This window comes from Lithobates pipiens, unplaced genomic scaffold (assembly GCF_037356315.1).
Source record: "Lithobates pipiens isolate NorthernLeopardFrog02 unplaced genomic scaffold, aLitPip1_a1.2 Scaffold_16, whole genome shotgun sequence".
Classification (NCBI taxonomy): Eukaryota; Metazoa; Chordata; class Amphibia; order Anura; family Ranidae; genus Lithobates; species Lithobates pipiens.
Window position 1 is genome coordinate 650,370,600 of NW_027507748.1, and position 21,523 is coordinate 650,392,122.

The 21,523-nt window shown below is 43.8% G+C and overlaps 1 protein-coding gene across 3 annotated transcripts in view; it reads right to left on the reverse strand.

Annotated features, from left to right (window-relative positions):
* The window catches only part of DYNC2H1 (dynein cytoplasmic 2 heavy chain 1), a 694,454-nt gene that overhangs the window by 419,163 nt on the left and 253,768 nt on the right, over positions 1-21,523 (reverse strand). For all 3 annotated transcript variants that reach the window (XM_077484358.1, XM_077484357.1, XM_077484356.1), the window contains exons 54-56: positions 19,067-19,221; positions 17,823-17,960; positions 3,027-3,140 (exon numbers count right to left, since the gene is read on the reverse strand). In XM_077484358.1, coding sequence (XP_077340484.1) covers positions 3,027-3,140; positions 17,823-17,960; positions 19,067-19,221 — 407 coding nt within the window. The remainder of the gene's footprint in view (positions 1-3,026; positions 3,141-17,822; positions 17,961-19,066; positions 19,222-21,523) is intronic.

The window sequence follows — 21,523 nt, forward strand, 5'->3', positions numbered from 1 at the left end:
ATGTTTGACAGTGGGAATGGTGTGTTGAGGGTGATGAGCTGTGTTGCTTTTACGCCAAACATATCGTTTTGCATTGTGGGCAAAAAGTTCGATTTTGGTTTCATCTGACCAGAGCACCTTCTTCCACATGTTTGGTGTGTCTCCCAGGTGGCTTGTGACAAACTTTAGACGAGACTTTTTATGGCTATCTTTGAGAAATGGCTTTCTGCTTGCCACTCTTCCATAAAGGCCAGATTTGTGCAGTGTACTACTGATTGTTGTCCTATGGACAGACTCTCCCACCTCAGCTGTAGTTCTCTGCAGTTCATCCAGAGTGATCATGGGCCTCTTGGCTGCATCTCTGATCAGTCTTCTCCTTGTCTGAGCTGAAAGTTTAGAGGGACGGCCAGGTCTTGGTAGATTTGCAGTGGTCTGATGCTCCTTCCATTTCAAAATGATCACTTGCACAGTGCTCCTTGGGATGTTTAAAGCTTGGGAAATCTTTTTGTATCCAAATCTGGCTTTAAACTTCTCCACAACAGTATTACGGACCTGCCTGGTGTGTTCCTTGGTCTTCATGATGCTCTCTGCGCTTTCAACAGAACCCTGAGACTATCACAGAGCAGGTGCATTTATACAGAGACTTGATTACACACAGGTGGATTCTATTTATCACCATCAGTCATTTAGGACAACATTGGATCATTCAGAGATCCTCGCTGAACTTCTGGAGTGAGTTTGCTGCACTGAAAGTAAAGGGGCCGAATAATTTTGCACGCACCACTTTTCAGTTTTTTATTTGCGAAAAAAGTTTAATTATCCAATACATTTCGTTCTACTTCACAATTGTGTCCCACTTGTTGGTGATTCTTCACAAAAAATTAAAATTTTATATCTTTATGTTTGAAGCCTGAAATGTGGCAAAAGGTTGAAAAGTTCAAGGGGGCCGAATACTTTCGCAAGGCACTGTATATATATATATATATATATATATATATATATATTATAATTTATGATTTCATATTTCAAATTTTATCATACCCAGGATGTCTATTAGACTCTTTTTTGGACAGATTTAAGTGAATTATTTCTAAGAATTACAGGCCTACAATATAAAACGCCAAATTTCCATGCAAAATAATGGTACCGCTTTCAGCACCTAAAATCTGAAATAATCGTACCACCAGGGAGGTTAAACGTAAACCAATGAGGAGGGAGTTGCAATAGTCGAGGTGGGAGATGACCAGGGAGTGAATTAGAAGCTTTATGGTGTCATTGGTTAGGAAGGGGCATATTTTGGAGATGTTGAGGAGGTTGAGGTGGCAAGCTTTAGAAAATGATTGGATGTGGGGCCTAAATGAGAGTTCAGTCCAGGATAACACCTAGCACCTTGCCATGCGGGGAGTGGTTTTATGGTTGCACTGTTGATCTTGGCAGAGAAGCCTGGGGAAGGGGCAACGTGGGAGAGGAAATATTATGAGCTCAGTTTTGGATAGAGTTTGAGAAAGTGGCGTGATATCCAGGCTGATATGTCTGTTAGTAAATTAGAGATGCGCGAGGAGATTGATAGAGCAAGCTGAGGGTTAGAGAGATAGATTTCGGTGTCATCAGCGTAGAAATGATTTTTGGGAGGTTATCAGCTGACCCAAGGAGGATGAGTAGACTTAGAAGAGGAGAATTCCAAGAACAGAAACCTTGGGGGACCCCGACGGAGAAAGGAAGATCAGAGGAGGAATTATAAATTTAAGTGACACTGAAGGTGCGGTGGGATAGGTAAGATGAGAGCCAACGAAGAGCACAGTCATAGAGACCAAAGGAGTAAAGTTTTTGAGAAGCAGGGGGTGGTTGACCATATCAAAAACAGCCAAAATGTCTAGAAGTAAGAGTAGAGAATAGTGCCCATTGTTTTTTTGCTGTAAGGCCGCGTACACACGGGCGGACTGTTCGCCCAACTTTGTCCGCTGAACAGTGTTTCAGCGGACAGTCCGCTCGTGTGTGGGCTTCAGCGGACAGTTTCAGCGGACAGTCTGACGAACAAAGTTTTTCGGAATTTCCGTAAGACAGTCCGCTGAAACTTGGTTTTGTCCTTCCAAACTTGGTTTTAGCGGACAGTCCGCTCGTGTGTAGGCAAGTTGGACGGACTAAGTATGGCGCATACTCAGAAAGGGTTTACACGGCCGAAGGTTGCATTGCAGTGTATAGGACGTCGTTTTTCTAGTCCCGTCGTACGTGCCGTTCACGTCATCGCGCACGCTTTCAGTGGACTGTTCGTTCATCGTGTGTGGTCAAGTCCGTTCATGCAAATTTTGAGCGGACTGTTTGTCGGATTGTTTGACGAACAAAGTTGGGCGAACAGTCCGCCTGTGTGTACGCGGCCTAAGTCATTTGAGTTTTAGGAGAGCAGTTTCTGTGGACTGTTGAGGGTGAAATCCAGACTGAAGGGGATCAAGAAGGTTATTCTTAACGAGGTGGTCACTCAGTTGGTTGCAGAGCAGCCGTTCAAGGAGCTTGGAGGAAAAGGGAAGCAATTAGATGGGACGCTGATTGTTAAGCTTGGTGGGGTCCAAGGAAGGCTTTTTTAAGTAAGGGGGCGTCTACTGAATGTTTTAGAGATTTGGGGAAGATGGCAGAAGAGAGGGAGAGATTGAAGATTTTGGTATTTGAGAGGGACTGGGGCCAGGGGACATTGGAAATAAGTTTAGCAACCTCATCTATAGTAGCAGGGTTGAATAAGGGGAGTGTTGATTGTACCTGTGGACATGGGGTGTTAAGGGGGGGGGGATAGCTGTAGAGTGGAGATTTCATCACAAATTTAATCAATCTTATTTGCGCAGTGGTTGGCGATGTCCAGGGCAGTGAATGAGTTAGTGGGAGGTGGCAGTAGAGGAAGAAGTAGAGAGTTTAAGGTAGAGAAGAGTTGATGGGGACTGGATGAGAAAGTGTTAATGAGAGTGATAAAATAGGTCTGCTTGGCAGTGAAGAGGCAAATATCCTTTATATATCCTTTTGTATTTTATTGCTTCATAAGTTAGGTTCTGTTTTGTTACCTGAACGTCTTTTAGTTCATCATCAATTTGTCTTTGTCTCTCCTCAATCTTGGCAGACTCCTCTGCTATTTTATGCTTTATTTTCTCCATTTCATTTTTTTGATCGCTGGCATTCTGGAAGATAAAAAGAGCATATTGCTCAGTACTTCACTTACAACAAGCGCACCAAGAGCAGATGTCTGCCATGACTGTTTTTCTGTTTCGTCCCGCTGCCAGGCATGCCATTGCCTCAACACATGAGCTGTTTGAGAAATAAACTCATCTGACAGAACATTTGTAGTTACATTCACAGGCATTTGTGAAAAGATTATTCCCTATTATCTCATGGCTTATGACTTAGTGATGTTCTAATACTGCATTAGCGAGGGCATAATAATAAATAATGGATGCCTCCAGTTGGGCTGTGTAATGAAAACCAAAATAAACAAGCAATGATTGGTGCTATCAAAAGCTTCTCTAATGCCCCCGACTTTCTAAATGGTGTTCCTGAAATACCAGAATATTGCATAACAAAGCAATGCTAAACTGTAGTGAAGCCTACAAGTGTTCATCTACACCTTCTAAACTGGTATCAGTGCTTTTTTTTTTCTCACAAAAAAGGATTTTTATTGGTACAAAAAAAGGTGACATACATGTTCATTCAAGAAACAGAACATAAAAAAAAGAAAAAGAAACCGCACACATCAATTCAGTGTACCATTATTACATAAATGAGATTGTTTCACTTGCATACAGCACTCCAACTTATGGAGGTTATATGGCCAATTAGGCCTCAACACTTTTGCACCCAGACATTCCCTTACATTACTCTATTTTTATACACTTATACCCTCAGTTCTGACTCATCAGCTCATTTCTTAGAGAAGCAATCTGTCCATAACCAGTTCCAGGGGGGATAACCCTGGGGTATTTAGCCATGAAGCCCACAATAGATCACATTTTTTTGATTTATTTTGTGGGACCTTTACCGTGAATATGCAATTTATAGTTTTGATGACCCCCCTCCAGTATCTTACTGGGGCATCACCACAGTAAGTGAATGAGATCTCCATGATCCCTAGCGCACCTGGTGCATTGGTCATTTTACTCAATACCCATCTTAAGCAGTCTAACCGGCGTAAGGTGTACCCTCATTACAATAATGTGACAGTCATTGTGCCGTGTTAAGCGAATACCCTTGTATTGCCTGTTGGGCCTCTGCCCCTTGATCCTCCTCAATTGTTCCTACGTCCCTCTCCCATGAGGTAGTCACCTTTGCTGGGAATCCTGGCAAAAATGCAGTGAGTAACATAGCATACGATCTGGATATGAAGCCCTTATAACTGGAAACTTCTGTCATAAAGTGAAAGATTGGGGTGGGGGATTGTATCCATGGGTTGTTTCCTGCTTGTGCTTTGACTATGTGCCTCAGTTGTAAGTAGTGAAAATACATTGATTGGGGTACTCCATAATTTTCCTGCAACTCTGCAAAGTAGAACAATCTACCCCTAGTAAAAATGTGAACTAAATGGGTGACCCCATAATGTTTCCAACATTCCGCACAAGTCAAAAGAAGCAGCTCCTCGTAATACTGGTTGTTCCATATCGGGCTGTGTCCTGTGAAGCCCTTTACGTCTTGTATTTGACGCGTTTTATTCCAGATTTTCTGGATCAGAGCATATGTGGGGAAGAGCTTTTTCGACTTGGCAAATGATAAGGCCTCTAGACCTGTGACCACCTTATCTGAACCCGTGGTATGCCTTAAGAGGGCAGTTGTGGGATCTCGTCCCCCTGTCTCTGTTCCGCTTGATATGGCTCGAGCAATATGTTGGAGTTGAGCGGCTAAATAATATAGCCATGGGTTGGGAAGGCCCAGTCTTTCTGCCTCTTTAGGTTTCTGAAGCTGTTCCAATCTAATTCTAGGGGGTTTGTTGAGCCAGATAAAGGCTCTAAATCAAGAGTTGATGATTCTAAATATTTTAAGTGGGATTACCATAGGGGTGTTAAGAAGGATATACAATAATTACAGCATGAAGATCATTTTGGTGAGGTTTATTCTGCCTACCAATGACATTTTCAATTTAGCCCATATTTTAGTTTTGTCCCTAATCCTGGCTAATAATTGGTAAAGATTCAAAGTTATATATTTGCGGGGCTGTGGTGTGACCCATACCCCTATGTATTTAAATTTGGTTGACACTGGGATGTCTTGAAGTGTGGGGCCCTGTGGAGTTGTAAAATCCAATATCATAATGTTTGATTTGGTCCAATTAATCACTAGACCCGAGAACGACCCCCATTTTTTAACCACCGACATGGCCTCTCCCAGGGACCCTGACGTATCCCCCAGTAACAGCATGGTATCATCGGCATATAGCATTAGAGTTTTGTGTATCTGTCCATATTTGAAGCCAGTTATAAGGGGGTTAGAACACACTAGGGCTGCCATAGGCTGTATGGCGATGGCAAAAAGTAGAGGGGACAGGGGGCAGCCCTGTCTGGTCCCTCTGTATAGTGGGAAAGGGGAGGACACCTGTCCTGCCTCTCTAATGACCTCCGAAGGGGAATTATATAAAAGTTGTACCCATGATAGGAACCCAGGCCCAAACCCAAATTTTGTAAGAGTCGCCCAAAGATAACGCCATTCTATGCTATCAAATGCCTTATGTGCATCAAGTGACAGCAACACCCTGTTACCTGCATTATCCATGCGGGACTGCGTGTTAAGGAATAATCAAAGAAAGGTTGATGGCCGTTGATCTTTCCGGTATGAAACCAGATTGATCTGGATGGATAATGGACAATATCACCGTATTAAAGCGGTTCTTCACCCTAAAGGGGAAGTTCCGCTAATCTGATCCCTCCCCCCCTCCGGTGCCACAATCGGCACCTTTCAGGGGGGAGGGGGTGAAGTTACCTGGATAATCCAGGTATCTGCACCCACTTCCGGGCAGACCGCCGCAGACCCCCGCCCCCCCCATTGTGTTCTGGGAAACACACAGAGCATGCGCAGTAGGGAACCGGGCAGTGAAGCCGCGATGCTTCACTTCCCAATTCCCTGACAGAGGATGGCGGCGGGGGCAGCAGCGAGACGAGCGATCGCTCGTCATCTGCCGCCGACATCGCTGGACCCTGGGACAGGTAGGTGTGATTTTATTAAAAGCCAGCAGCTGCAATATTAGTAGCTGCTGGCTTTAAATATTTTTTTTTTTTTTTTTTTAGGTGCAGAACCACTTTAAGTCTCAGGGCTAGCACTTTAGCAAGGATTTTGATATGGTTATGCAAGAGTGATATCGGCCTGTACGAGCCGGGATCCAATGGGTCTTTCCCTGGTTTGAGAAGCAATACAATGCTGGCTCGTCTCATAGAATCCGGAAGGTATTGTGACTCCCTAGCGGAGTTTAGGGTACGGAGTAATTGTGGTAATATTATATCCCCATACTGTTTATATACCTCAATCAGGATGCCGTCGTCTCCTAGGGCCTTGGAGTTGGGAAATGAGTTGGTGGCTATATGCATCTGCTCTACCGTAATGGAGGTTTCAAGAAATTCCACCTGGGACTCTGTTAAGCACGGTAGCTCTATCCCCTGTAGGAAATCCTGAACCTCATCTATAGAGTGTGTCTGTTGGATTGGTAAAGCTCCGAGTAGAAGTCCACCAATTCCTGTATAACCACCCTTCCCAATTTATTGTGTAGTGCCCCAATAGATGGGGATGATTGTTGTGAGTGTACTATTGTGGCTAGGAGTTTGCCTGTCAGTTCACCTTCCTCATAAAAGGCCATTTTGTTGAAGAACCTCTTTTTATCTTCTTTTGAGGCGTCAAATCTATTGATTGCATCCTGTGCGGCTATCCACACCTCCCTTATCCGAATTGCGATATATTCCGCTTCCAGTCGTCTCTCCAACCGATCAGCCTGTTCCCTCTGAGCAGATGTATTACGCTTAATGGCATTGACCTCAGATATAAAATTCCCCTCAGGAAAGCTTTGAAAGCATCCCAAGCGGCATTCGAGTCAGGATAGTCTGTGTATCTCTGCCAGTAAGCCGCAATGTCTGTCTCAATTTTGGTGTGAGAAGGGAAAAGATTTAACCAGAAGGCATTGAGCTTCCATGAGGCTCTCGGCAGGCTAGACACTGATCTGACCTTCAGGTGCATTAAAAAAGGGGAATGATCAGAAATGCTTCTAGTGAAGTATTGTACCTTCTTTACATGCTAGGACGCTGATGCCGAGCACAGGCATAGATCAATTCTAGATAGGGACATGTGCATTTTGGAAAAGCACGAGAATTGTCTCTCTGTTGGGTTACTATTTCTCCAGGGGTCTGCCCATCCTACTTCATCTATAAATTTTGCTAAGGCCGGTTTAATCTTTATGGGGCCCTCTGACGGAGGAGGGTGTCTATCTAGAGTTGGGTCTAGGATGCCATTAAGATCTCATACTATCAATAAGGGAGTCCCAGGATTGGCCAGTTGAAATGTCAGTAGGGCACATAGAACTATAGGATTAAACAGTGGGTATATACACTGCTGCAAGAATAAATGTTAACTGTGCAACTCTGCACAACAAAAACACATATCTCCCTTCCTGGTAAACTCTTGAGTCAAACAATTGAAAATCCAGGGTATGATGCGCCAACACACTCACCCCCCTTGAGTATGAGGTATAAGTGTAATGATACGTCCACCCTGCCCAGGCAAACCCCAGCCATGACAGTGTGTCTGGTGTTAAGTGGGTTACCTTTAACACACAAATAACTGGAAGATGTTTTCTAATAGATGTGGAAACCATGGTACGCTTGAGGGGGTCACTAAGGCCCCTCACGTTCCATGAAACTATGGGGGTGCAAGCCATCATGTCACATCACTATAATAAGTACTGTATAGTAGTTGAGTCAACACGGCTGCACACCAACTCATTCCGGTACACAGTGGGCCTCCCCATCCGCCACACCTTAAAAGCATAGTAGATTGTGCAATACAAAACCAGTTCTGGTTATCCCGGCGGCCAACTTCTGCCTCCTACTCGGGGATGTCGTTGGGTACATTCCATGTCTGTAGTGAAATGGGAGTCCCACGGGACTGGAATATTATCTTGTCCAGGGCGATTCTTTATAGAGACAGTCCAGGGTTCTCTTTGCCAGGCATGTCTGGTTGCTTGTATCTCTACCAATGGGCCATAATGCTGTGTTGATATTGCCCTGCTCCATGCGGGAGCAGAGTCTTCTGTAAGTGAGAAAAAAATGTACTTCAGTAACTAAATTAATTGTAACTGTTGGGTGTAAACAAGAACCCAGGCCGGACTCTGTCGCAACAGGCATACAGTAACCAGAGTCTCGCAACGTGTTTTGTACTCCAGTGGTTGTACTAATTGCATAGGAAATTTTTTTGCTCATTTCCTGCTAACACCGGTGTGTGTGTCTCCCGACCGTGTGGCCTTAAGGCAACCAATAGAATTGAAACCCCTTTCACAGGGAATTTGTAATCCACAGAATTCTTTCAGAAGCCGCGGCTAAGTATATTCACGTAGGGCTAATTCTGCCTCCTCCTCGTTTCTTCCTGCTTGGCGAGAGATGGTCATTTGCGTCCAGCCACGCAGAGGCCTCCGCTGCCGAGTCAAAGAATTGTGCCCTTCCCCCTGCTATCACCCGAAGTTTAGCAGGGTATAACATGGCATAGTTGGCCCGGAAGCGTTGCAGCCTCCTTTTTACATCCCAAATTCAGCTCTTTGCCTCTGTACATCGGCCGAAAAATCGGGGTAAAAGGATACTCTCATGCCATTATACTGTATATTTCGACTCTCCCTGTCTAGGCACAGTATGATCTCCTTGTCCTTAAAGTTAAAGAGTTTGGCCAGCATGGTGTGTGGTGGATGACCTGGTGGAAGGAGTCTGGGTGGGACCCTCCGCACCCTATCAATCGAGTAGAAGGGAGTAAATGTCTCCTTGCCAAAAACCTCCAGCAGCCAGTTTTCTACAAACTCAGTGGGGTCTCTGCCTTCCATCTTTTCTGGTAGTCCCACAATACGAATATTGCTCCTTCTTAGACGATTCTCAATGTCCTCATTTTTAAGTTCATTGGCAGTGGCAGTTCTAGTGATCTGCATTTCTCTGACCATTAGTGCCATTCTGTCCTCCATTTCGCTAACACGGCCCTCCAATGCTGCTGTGCGCTCTCTGATTTTTTGAATATGGTATCAGATCAGTCCCATCTACTCCTTTAATCCCCCCAAATTCTCCTGCAGTGTCTGTACTGTTCTTAGAATTTCAGCTAGGGTGGGCTGTTCAATGTCTTCCCTCTCTTCTTCCACCGCTATCTCTGGGGTAGGCTGCTCTGATGCATAATGCTGTGTCTGATTCTCCTGTTTGCTGCATGTGAAAAATGTCAGGAGTAGCATCCAGCTCTTCATCTGACCGGGGCCCTGCTATGTCATTCAGTTTTTGTGTGTAATACACCATATCTTTCCCCTGGTCTTTGGGTCTTTTGGGTATTGTTTTACCCTGGTCTTTCCGGTCACCTCGTGCACGCTGAGCCGGTGCAGCACCATTTTGGATATCTTGTGGCATCAGCTCTTCTCCCTTCTGCTGTTTACGGCTCAGCATGGTGGTTCCACGGCTGGCGGAGGGTTCAGAGTGAGCCTGCAGTGTTCCGGGAGCTGCCAATGTGTTCCGGTGCCAGTTTGTATCGCTGGGTCGGTCAGGAGAAGGATCTTTTGCAGGATGCTTACAGGGAGCTCTGTGAGGCACGTCCGCTCACATGCTGCTCCTGGCCATGCCCCCGGTATCAGTGCTTTTTAAACAATCTTTTATACTTTTAAAACAATAAAAAACTAAAACTATTGTCTTTGTGTAATTTTTGTTTAGTAAAATTTCAGACTAATCCATAGAGTTTACCTTGAGACTCAAAGTAATCAATATCTTCTGAATCTAGCAGAAGTAACCATACCACTGGTCTAGTGAACTACAACTGTGCATGGAGCAAACTTAGAAGTTACTCCTTAAGGGCCGGTTCACACTGCAGGCGATGCGAGGCGACACCGACTTGCCTCGCAGCGACCTGCCGCGACCTCAGCGGCAACTTGCAGATGACTTCTGTATAGAAGTCAATGCAAGTCGCCCCGAGGTCGCCCAGAAGTAGTACAGGAACCTTTTTTCTGAGTCGGAGCGACTCGAGTCGCTCCTCTCAGAACGGTTCCATTGTACAGAACGGGGGCGACTTGCGAGAGCGCGGCGAGGCGAGTCATGTCGCCTCGCATCGCCCGCAGTGTGAACCGGCTCTAAAGAGGAACGGCAGTCTGCTCACATAATTTGTAATAAAAACATGTTTGCCATTCTGAAGCTTCCCTCCAACTACTTTGCATATTATTTTATATACTGTGATTCTGTACTTGCCAAATATGCCACATAAATCGCCCTCCACTGAGTCTGGCTGCATTGATTTTAACTGTGGGCAGCTGAAGCTGCTGCCTGTTCACTTCCTAGATTTACAAAGACATAAAGAGGCTCTGCAGGCCTGTAGCTTTCCTTGGCCCTATTATGACTCATCCCTTTTCCCTTCCTGACAAACTCTCACAAGATTGAGAGAGAGAGAGAGAGCTGTGCATGATGTCATAAGCCTAGTCTTTTTTTCAGACATTTATTGGCAGAAAAAAAATGCTTTACTATTCAAAGCTAAAACAACAAGGGCAGGGGATTTAATAGATGGAAATTTGAAAGAAATTGCTGAAGGTCCACTTTAAATTCTACTTTCAACAGAGTGCATCTACATATAGTATAATGTATACAACTATATACACCAAAAATCACGACACCTAAAGTGACTAACTAAGACAATACAAAAGCTTACCAGTCCTTAGATGTGATGGCTGCATTATTTTTCTTTTTCCAAGTTTTTCTTTTACCTTTATTTTCTCCAATGATCCTAACACACTTTCTGCCTCAGGGTGACAATGCTAACTTACTGTGCAGAATCTATTGAGGTGCAGCCCTAAAAACCTAGGACAGGAATGCAGAACACCTTTCCCTCTCCTTTTCAGAGAATTTTTGACATGGCTTTAGTCAGGCTACAGGCTTAGTTGTCATTGCCGGTTGTTTTATAAGGCCTTTAACCTTATAAACAAGAGTATGGGCATGTGTTTAAGGCTAGGTTCACACCTTTATGTTCTGCTGTGTATTTTCAGTTTTGCAGAAACGCAATACAGTCTGTTTTACATGGTTTCCTATGGGTCATGGTCACATCTGCATTTTTTAGAATGGGTCAGGGACTTTTTTCCTACAGCAGGCTGCATTTTCGGTTCCATAGACTTCAATGGAAACACAGCAGAAACGCATAAAAATGCTTTATTGGTAACTTCTTTAAGGAGTTGGAGGAACTCCTCTTCACTGCAGGGTAGGCATTTCTACAACCCGCCCGTTTGGGTACCTGAACCTTAATACACTTGTGTGGTTGGTTGGGCTATCTGTCCACACTTAGTTTCATCCTCTGACAACTGCTCCAAGTGATCTTTTTTTTATGGCAGGATATACCTGTAAATTGAATGTACACATGCTCATTTATACTGCTTACATGTTCTGTGAACTTGCATTTTATGGTATATGTCAAATACCACAAAATTAAAAAAAATGCATCAAAATGCAATGCTTCTGCTGTGTTTTTGCTGTTTTCTCCCGCATGACAAAGGCACCTCCCATAAATGCAAAACACACAACATATTAAATAACGCATTAAAAACGAGTCAAACACTCATGTAAAAAACACAAAACGCACTGGAAAAACTCATCCCCCGCAGCCAATATTGGTGTAGACCTAGCTTTGAGTGTAGTTTGTGGAAATAGGCATAGGAACAGAAGTAAACCGTCCATTGGGGCGCACAGGCCCCACCCCCCGCTATCCATGTGTGTGGCCCACAATCTACATTCTGGGCGCCAGATGCATGGATTCCAATAGCGGGGGGGGGGGGAGGGTGTGAAGCATGTGATTAGAGCTAGAGGCTCTAATAGGCTTCAAAAAATGGTGGGCTGTGGTGCAGAGCACTGTGCTCCAAGCCCACTCAGTTGTGTAGCAATAGCGAATAAATATTCACTATTTTCACACTGAATCTAAGACCCATTGCCCATGGAGGCTGGTGGAGGAGATGCAGGGAAAGAAGCCAGAGGGAAGCAATGCCTGGGGGTAAAAAAAATTGGAGTAAAAGGCTTGGACATATCGACATTAGAAAAAGTCAGTATAACCAAGTTCAAAAATGAATACTGTACATAGCCAAAGGAAATTAGCATAAAAACTTGGGAGGTGAAGGGCCACTCATTCCACGATCAAGTATTAAATTCCACAGATAGGCTATGTAACAGAAATTGATGATAATGATATCCTTCCTACAGCAAATGTTAATCAGACTGATTGAATAAATCAAAATAGTCTAAACATATACTCTAACTGAAATGTAAAAAATCTAGTACTTTCCGTTTACTGTTGAATTGAAAAATATATACTCAATGAACTTGAATTATATTTTATCAGACAGTGGTCTACAACATCCAATTTTCCATATCATAGTGGAAGGTGCTCTGTAACTCACAAACAGAACTGGGAAGAGTGCCAAGAGTCAGCAGAGGCAAAGAGCAACAGGTTTGTACTTCTAAAGCCCCATACACACCATCAGATTTTCTGCTGATCTTTTTCTTCAGATTTACCAAAACCATGTAATGCAAGGGCCTGCCTGATTGCATACACATTGAAACTCCTAAGGTTTGACCTCATATTATATGGTTTTGGTAAATCTGATGGAAGAAATCAGCAGAAAATCTGATAGTGTGTATGGGGCTTAACATCACATCTGACAGATATAACAGAACACTTTCAGTGGTATTTAACAGAACAAAAGGACCCTGATAAGAGAAAATCATTGTTTGGTGGGGTTCTTTCTTTAAAAGTTTGAAAAAACAGGATTTTTATGCCGCGTACACACGATCAAACAATTCGGTGGAAAAGTCCAGCGGACTCAAGTTTGCCGGACAATCCACCCATGTGTAGGCTCCGGCGGACTTTTTTACCCAAAAGTCCAGCGGACTAAGATTAGAGTTTTGCACATCAATCTGTCCGCCGGACTCGCATTTCGGCAGACATTACGGCCGTGTGTGTGCCAGTCCGCCGCACTTTTGAAATGAACTGAGTTTTCCCGTCCGGAGAAAAGTCCGCTCATTTTGAGCGCGGCTCCAGGTAGCCGGGACCAGCGAAGGAAGCTTCGCTGGCCCCCGTCACCTGGTATGGACTTAAAGGGGAATCCCTACGCCAAAAAAAGGCGTGGGGCTCCCCTAGGTCCATATCAGACCCTTATCCGAGCACGCAACCCGGCCGGCCAGGAAAGGGGGGGGACGAGCGAACGCCCCCTCCTACTGAGCCGTACCAGGCCGCGTGCGCTCAACATGGGGGGGTGCCTTGGGGAAGGGGGGACCGCGTGCCCCCCCCCCACCCCAAAGCACCTTGTCCCCATGTTGATGAGGACAAGGGTGTCTTCCCGACAACCCTGGCCGTTGGTTGTCGGGGTCTGCGGGCGGGGGCTTATCAGAATCCGGGAGCCCCCTTTAATAAGGGGGCCCCCGGATCCCTGCCCCCACCCTATGTGAATGAGTATGGGGTACAATGTACCCCTACCCATTCAGCTGTGAAAAAAAAAAAAAAAAAAAACACAACACACAAAGGTTAAAATAGTTTATTGCACAGCTCCGGGGGTCTTCTTCCGTCTTCGGGGGTCTTCTTGCTGGACTCCTCTGCTATCTTCTGCTAGCTCTTTTACTAGCGGAGGAGCTCGGCTTTCTTCTTTGCCGCCACCCTCTTCTTCCGACTTCCGGGGTCTTGTCCCCCTCTTCGGGGGTCTTGTCCCCTCTTCGGTTCTTCTTGCCGGGCCACTGCGCCGCCTTCTAGCTCTTTTACAAACGTTGGCCCGGTGCACTCCCTATATAACCCCTCCCACTACTGGGAGTCCTCAGTTTTGTAGCCAAGCGATACAAGTGTATACCAAGAAGGGAGGGACCATTGTGTCCCCTGATGTACATCAAAGAAAAGGATTTTACAGGTAAGCCGTGTACATCCTGTTTTCTTTTCTTACATCAGGGTACACAGAGCCATAGTACTTACTATGTGGGATGTCCCATAGCAATGGCAACTGGAGGGAGGGAGACACAACAAAAAGAAAGGAGGCCAGAGGACTCATACTGCAGCCTGTAGTACAATGTGCCCAAAGGCAATATCCTCATGACCTTTAACATTGATTAAATAAAATCTGGTAAATGTATGAACTGAAGACCAAGTTGCAGCCTTACAGATCTGAGCCATAGAGGCCTGATGATGCACCGCCCAAGAGGCACTAATCACCCTGGTTGAGTGTGCTCTAACATGAAAAGGAAACATTTTCTCCTTTAAGTCATAAGCCTGAATAATGACTTGACGAATCCATTTGGAAATAGTAGATTTTGATGCTGCCTGTCCCCTTTCTGGACCTTCTGGCAGCACAAACAAAACATCTGCTTTGCGAACCTGAGCGGTCGCCTTTATATAGACTCTGATCACTAACTACATCAAGGGAATGTAGTGCCTTCTCTTCCCTAGATAGAGGCTCTGGGAAGAAAGAAGGAAGAACAATATCCTGGTTTAAATGAAAACCTGTCACCACCTTTGGTAGGAAATCAGGATGAGGATGTAAAACCACCTTATGCATGATCAAATATGGCTCTTTACAAGAAATAGCCGCTAGTTCCGATACTCTTCTAGCAGAAGAAATAGCAACCAGAAGGTTCTTTCGACTAGAAAGTTAATCTAAGCGAATTTCCAGTAAACGTTCAAACGGCTGATTCTGCAAAGCCGATAAGACCAAATTTAAATCCCAAGGATTTAGAGGTGCCTTGATAGGGGGATTAATCCGTGTTACCCCCTGAAGAAAGCTACACACCAGAGAGTGGGAAGCAAGAGGGCGTTGAAAAAATACTGACAAGGCCGAGATCTGGCCCTTGATAGTACTCAAAGCAAGCTTCATTTCTGATCCCATTTGCAGGAAATCAAGGATTCTACCTATGACATATTTCCTGGGGTGTCAACTCCTGGATCCACACCAAGAAACATATGCCTTCCAGACTCTATAGTAAATGATTCTGGAAGCCGGTTTCCTGGCATTATTCAAGGTAGACACTACCAAAAGAGACAACCCAGGAACCTTTAGAATGTGGGTCTCAATAGCCAAACTGTTAAATTTGGCACCTGTAAGGTAGGATGGAATACCGGACCTTGTGCGAGAAGGTCTGGCCATAACGGCAGAGTCCAAAGGACTCCTACCACCATCTTTATGATATCGGCAAACCAAGATCTTCTGAGCTACGCTGGGGCCACCAGATTTACCTCCTTTTGTTCCTGCTTGATCCTGCAAAGACAACGCGGAAGTAGCAGAACTGGAGGAAAAGCATCGATCAGTGAAAAACGATCCCATTGGAAGACTAATGCATCTGTTCCACATACTAGCAGATCCCTCGTTCTTGACACAAAGTTGTCGACTTTGTTGTTGAATCTGGACGCAAACAGGTCCATGTCTGGAATACCCCATTTCTGACATATTGCTAGGAAGATGTCGGGGTGAAGAGACCATTCCCCCGGAAATAAATGCTGGTGACTCAAGTAGTCTGCCTGCCAATTCTCTATTCCTGGAATTAATATTTATAAAGTGCTGTGTAAACTGTCGGCACTATATAAGTCCTGTATAATAATAATAATATTGCCGACAGGCAAGGAATGTTGTGTTCTGCCCAAGCTAGAACATAATTCACCTCTTTTTGGGCTACACGACTTCTCATGCCCCCCTGGTGATTGATGTAAGCCACAGCCGTGGCATTGTCGGACTGAATCCTGACAGGACAATCCCCTAGTCTGACCGTCCAAGACTTGGGCCAGACGTACTGCCCGAATCTCCAAAATGTTGATAGGCAAGGTCCTCTCTAACTTGGACCATCTCCCCTGGACATAATCTTCTTCCAGGACTGCTCCCCAGCCTAGAAGGCTAGCATTTGTTGTCACCACTTTCCAGAAAACTGGTAGAAACTATTTTCCCCTTTGGAGGTTGCTGGATATCAACCACCAATTTAGGCTCTGACGTACGTCAGGAGCCAAGCGTATTGGAAAATCCAAGGCCTGAACCTTTTTGTTCCAGGCCGACAGGATGGTGCTTTGAAGCAGTCTTGAGTGAAACTGCGCGTAAGGGACGGCCTCGAAGGAGGCCACCATTTTCCCCAACAATCTGCACAACCGAATGGAAGGATTTTTCTTTGCTTTGATAAGTTTAATTAGTCCTATAATGGAACTGATTCTTGTCTGGGGTAAGAATACCTTCTTCTGTACAGTTATCTATGACCAGCCCCAAGTTCTGTAACCTCCTTGATGGTTTTAAGGAGGATTTTTCTAGGTTGAATGTCCAACCTAGAGATTCCAGGTAGTTAACATCTGTGACCAGATTCTGGTTTAGATCTGAAACTGAATGATCTATTAAAAGTAGATTGTCTAAATAGGCTAGGACTGTTATGCCTTGAGCCCTTAATCTGGCTAAAGGAGGTGACAGCATTTTTGAGAACACCCGTGATGCTCTGGCTAGACCGAATGGCAGGGCCACAAACTGAAAATGATGATTTTCTATTTAAAAGCGCAGAACTTTCTGGTGAGCGGGAAATATTGACACATGGAGCTATGCATCTTTGATATTGATTGTAGCCCAAAACTCCCCTCCTTGCAGGATGGAAACAACCGTTCAGATTGACTCCATGCGAAAGGATCGGATGTTTAAGTGCCGATTCAGATCTTTGAGATCTAGAATGGGTCTTACCTCTCCATTTGGTTTTGGAACCAAAGTCAAAAGAACCAAGGGAATTTCCAGTAAAGGTTCAAACGGCTGATTCTGCAAAGCCGATAAGACCAAATTTAAATCCCAAGGATTTAGTGGTGCCTTGATAGGGGGATCATTTTCCCATTCAGAATACATAAGCTTATTTTGCCATGCAAGAATAGGAAAAGCATCCCCAGTTGGAGGAGGTTTTAATGATCCCAAATTAGAGGTGGGTTCCTCAAGAGCCTGCGCTGCAGGCAGAAAAAAGTTTGAACGAACCTAAAGGAACAGGGGAACCTAGGGGTTACGCACAATCCTGGACCTGCAACAGCACCCTGCCAGTAAAACTTTATGGCCTTACTACCAAATAGTACTGGATCCCAGGGTATAGCTCACTAAAAAGAGAAGCATTCGCAAGCAAAGCCTTGTTTCTTCGGACACAAAGCCCGGGTAACATTCCTTTAGCCCATGAAAGGACATCTGAACGGATCCGGTCAGCATGGCTAGCCCCAGCAAGGATTGCTTCCAGTGGAGCTCAGCACAGCCCATCTTTACTTGTGACCAACACCTTAGACACTGGCGAAAAAACTGAGGACTCCCAGTAGTGGGAGGGGTTATATAGGGAGTACACTTCTTGCCTTAGGGTGTGGCAGTGTTCATCACCTATCAGTGGCCCTATAACCCACATAGTAAGTACTATGGCCCTGTGTCCCCTGATCTAAGAAAATAAATGTGGTCTGCTTATCTCACAGTATTTTATGTAAAAACCTAAAAAAGCTATTTTTCTATTGCTTTTTTAGGTAGTTTGTATTTGGCAGCCAAACAGAAAGGCAGATTTGACAAGTTTGTTATTCGATATTGTTTGTATAGTTTAATTAGCAGGCACATACTGTATTTCTACTCTATCATTCATATTCATCCACAATCACGATGGGCTGCAGATTACATATTCCATCATTACCTGCATAGAAGTGGTGATCTCCTGGAGTGCAGAGTCAGCCTCAGCCTGTTTGTTTTTTAACAATAAGCTTTGTTCTCCAGCTTTCCTCTTCAGCTCATCTACCAAAGACTTGGCTTCATTCAGCTTTGATACACCAGCCTACACAATAAAGTATCAGATTAGAAAAACATGATGATGTACTGGCAGTTCCCCTTCAATGGGCAACAATGAGAGATTCAGAGGGAGATGTAAGACCCAGATGTATCCAGACATTTATTGTCAGTCTCAACATAATAAGGGTCCTGGCAGCAATTCTCCACCTCCTCATTCCTGTATCAGTTCAACAAACTGATAACCAGTATATGTGATGAAAACTTGGCTCTTATTATTAATTTGCTATCCTAATTACCCAATTATGTTGGCTTTATAATAAAATTATTAAATATTAACATTCTGCAATTAAAATCTGGCCTGTTTAACATTGCTAATTCAACTGTCAAAATGAATGTCTATGACTGAAAACCTAGAAAACAATTCAAATGCTGTCATACTCTGGCATTTTAATGTGTGAATGTTACAAAGAACCTAATTTACTGTGGTTAAGTGGTAAAGAGAATTGTTCCGCTCTGGGGTTTTTTTTGCACCGGAGATTTCTTCATATCTTCCAGGAGCTGCCTTTTGAGTCTGCTTATGTTTATGATTCATCACCACTGTTGGATTTGATCTCTTCCAGCTTTACCTTGTGGATTCTGTTTTTGCCTACTTTTTGCACCATCTATATTTGCTAACTGATAACGAACCTGTGATTTGCACACGTAGGTTGCAGCAACAGTCTTACTCCAAAACTACCCCATCACTTCCTTATACTCACTTTCCTGCTGCTCAGTTGCCCTTCAAAGAGAAGGAATGAAGCCCTAAGTAAACTCTAAGCTGTTCTTGCTGAAGAATATTGTGTATAGGTCTATGGGCTCTCTTCGCACAGCACCTGTGTCTAAAGTATTTACTATTTAGGCATCCAGCACTGTATCATGGAAGTATGGGTTCCTCACATTATGATGCACATCATAACACATTATGGCATTGAACTGTATATGTGTAGTGCAGTGCACTGTTATTTATTGTAAACTGAATCCCAACACACATATACAGTACGTTGCAGTGCACATTAGTTTCAAAAACGAATGAGCTGCCACAACCCAATAAAATGCAAAAAAAAAAAAAGATTTTAGTATCACTTTAAGCCTAATCGTTTTTTTTTTACGTACCTGTAAATGTTTTTGCTTTTTGGTCAGCTCTGTCCTTTTGCTGTTGAAAAGTGCCTCATATACTTGGAGGAAGGTCATGTATCGTCTTGGAGTGGCACAGTGTGCTTTGCAAGACTCATGGATCATCAGAAAAGAGTTATAAAAGTTGGCTTCACCTTTAAAAGCACAGCAGGGAAAAAAAAGAAAAAAAAAAAAAAAATCACAATTAAATGGATTAAAGAGGTCTTCTATTTTAAAACCATTTTCCTAATTTAAACAGCAGGTAGGTTCTGTAGGATCCAGGTATTCATTTTATCATTTACTGTAATTAAGAACCGTCCTTCCAAAGTACTTACGTTATTCCTGCAGATACATTGACAAAGACTTTCACTGTAGTGTTCATTTATGCACAAGAAACTCCATTTTGCTTGCAATGTCCTTCTCGTTTCGGAGACTGAAGTTTCCTAGAATGTTCTCTACCCCCCCTCCCCCCTTCTGGTTGGGTAATGTGTGTGTGTGAGTGAATGTGTGTGGATGTGTGCGAATGTGTGCGAATGTGTTTGTGTCCCCCTTCACAGGCTAGACCAAGAGTGAGCAAGGTTACTCCTCTGCAGTTCCCTGCGTTGATCCCGCAGGGCTACCTAGGTCAGAGGTGCATGGTTGGATCAGAATAAAACCCAAAGGAGAAGAAACCAGGAGGGTTTCTTTGCGAATGTTTTGTCTATTGTCATAAACCCTTTCTATCAACATAGATAAGCGAAGACTACATGTGTAAATCGGTAGGTTTGCTGTACTATTTGTTTTAGAGGCACGAGGATATCGGTACAAGTAGAGAAGAGAAAAGGCTGGCTTGGTCACTATAATTAAGAGAATAGAGGGTAAGAGGCCCTCAGAAAATGCCAAGCACAAGAGGAGTACTAGAGAATATATGAACCGAAGGTACAGTTCTACTTATACTGAGACCCTAGATAAATGAGTAGAATGGACAAAAAGGAAAGCTAAACTTTTAAAATCTGAAGGGAAATTTGATTTACAAGCATGACAAACTTTTCTGCATGATTATGGCCCCCTACTGTACAGTGAAGGAACATGGAGAATAGCTTGCACATGGGAGACAGTAGCTTATTTAGTAAATTAAACTGTCCTGGCGGAAGTGTTTATTAAAAGTACTGCCTAAATCTATTATGTCTAGCCAGAAGACAGTGTAGAAGAGGACCCCACCTTATGTGGCTGCCAGTTTGGTTTTAGGCGGTCCATTCATAAACACACAAGCACCAGATTATATGCAACACACAATAGATGAGTTGTACAATATAGTACAGAATAGAAGTTTAAAAGCCCCATATAAACCTACCAAGTTGGATTTGGCTAATATTCTGAAAACGATCTGAAGACAATTAGCATTAGATAAAAAAAAAAAAAAAAAAAACTATTCAAAATGTTTACAAATAAATTGTATGAAGGCTTTGCCAATATTAATCAGAATTGTATTAAAATACTTGGCCATAGACCCAGGAAAATGCTTGCTTAACCACTACAATACAGGGCACTTTCGCCCCCTTCCTTCCCAGACCAATTTTCAGCTTTCATCGCTCTAGTGCTTTCAGTGACAATTGCGCGGTCATGCTACGCTGTACCCAAATGAAATTTGTATCATTTTGTTCGCACAAATAGAGCTTTATTTTGGTGGTATTTATTCACCACTCCGTTTTTTATTTTTTGCGATATAAGCGCAAAAAAAGCGGAAATTTGGAAAAAAAAACAATATTTTCCTTTCTTCTATTTTAAAAGAAATCCAATAAAATCAAATTTTGTCATAAATTTAAGCCAAAATGTATTTTGCTACATGTTTTTGGTAAAAAAAAATTCCGTTAAGTGTATAATAATTAGTTTATGTGATCACGGACATATGTACGCAAATGATCATGTACATATGTGGGCAGGTGATCACGTACATATGTGTGCAGATAATCATTGGGACATGTGATTTTAGTGGGACATATGTGGGGGACATGTTTTTATTATTAGGGACATGTGTTTTTATTATTTGGGGACATGTATGTTTTGGGGACATGTGTGTTTTGGGGACATATGTGGGGACATTGTGTTTATACTGTGTGGTGTGTTGTGTGTTGACCCTAGACTGATGATCAGTGAGTAAAAAGCTGTAAAAAACAGCTCATACTCACTGATCACCAGCCGGCGGCAGCGATCTGCTCTCCTCTCCTCAGCGATGACTTCTGTGTGAGGAGAGGAGGAGCCGATTGCCTAGCAACCGGCTGTTTGTTTACATCACATGACGGCCGTGATTGGACACGGCCGTCGTGTGATCAGGAGGGCCAATCACAGAGCCCTCCTGCCGATCTGAGATGTGCCGTGTCCGGGTGACACGAGCACATCGGGATCGCGCCGCTGCGTGGGTACGCGCGATCCCGCTCCTTCTGAAGGACATTCCTGAACGTCCTATCAGAAGTGGAC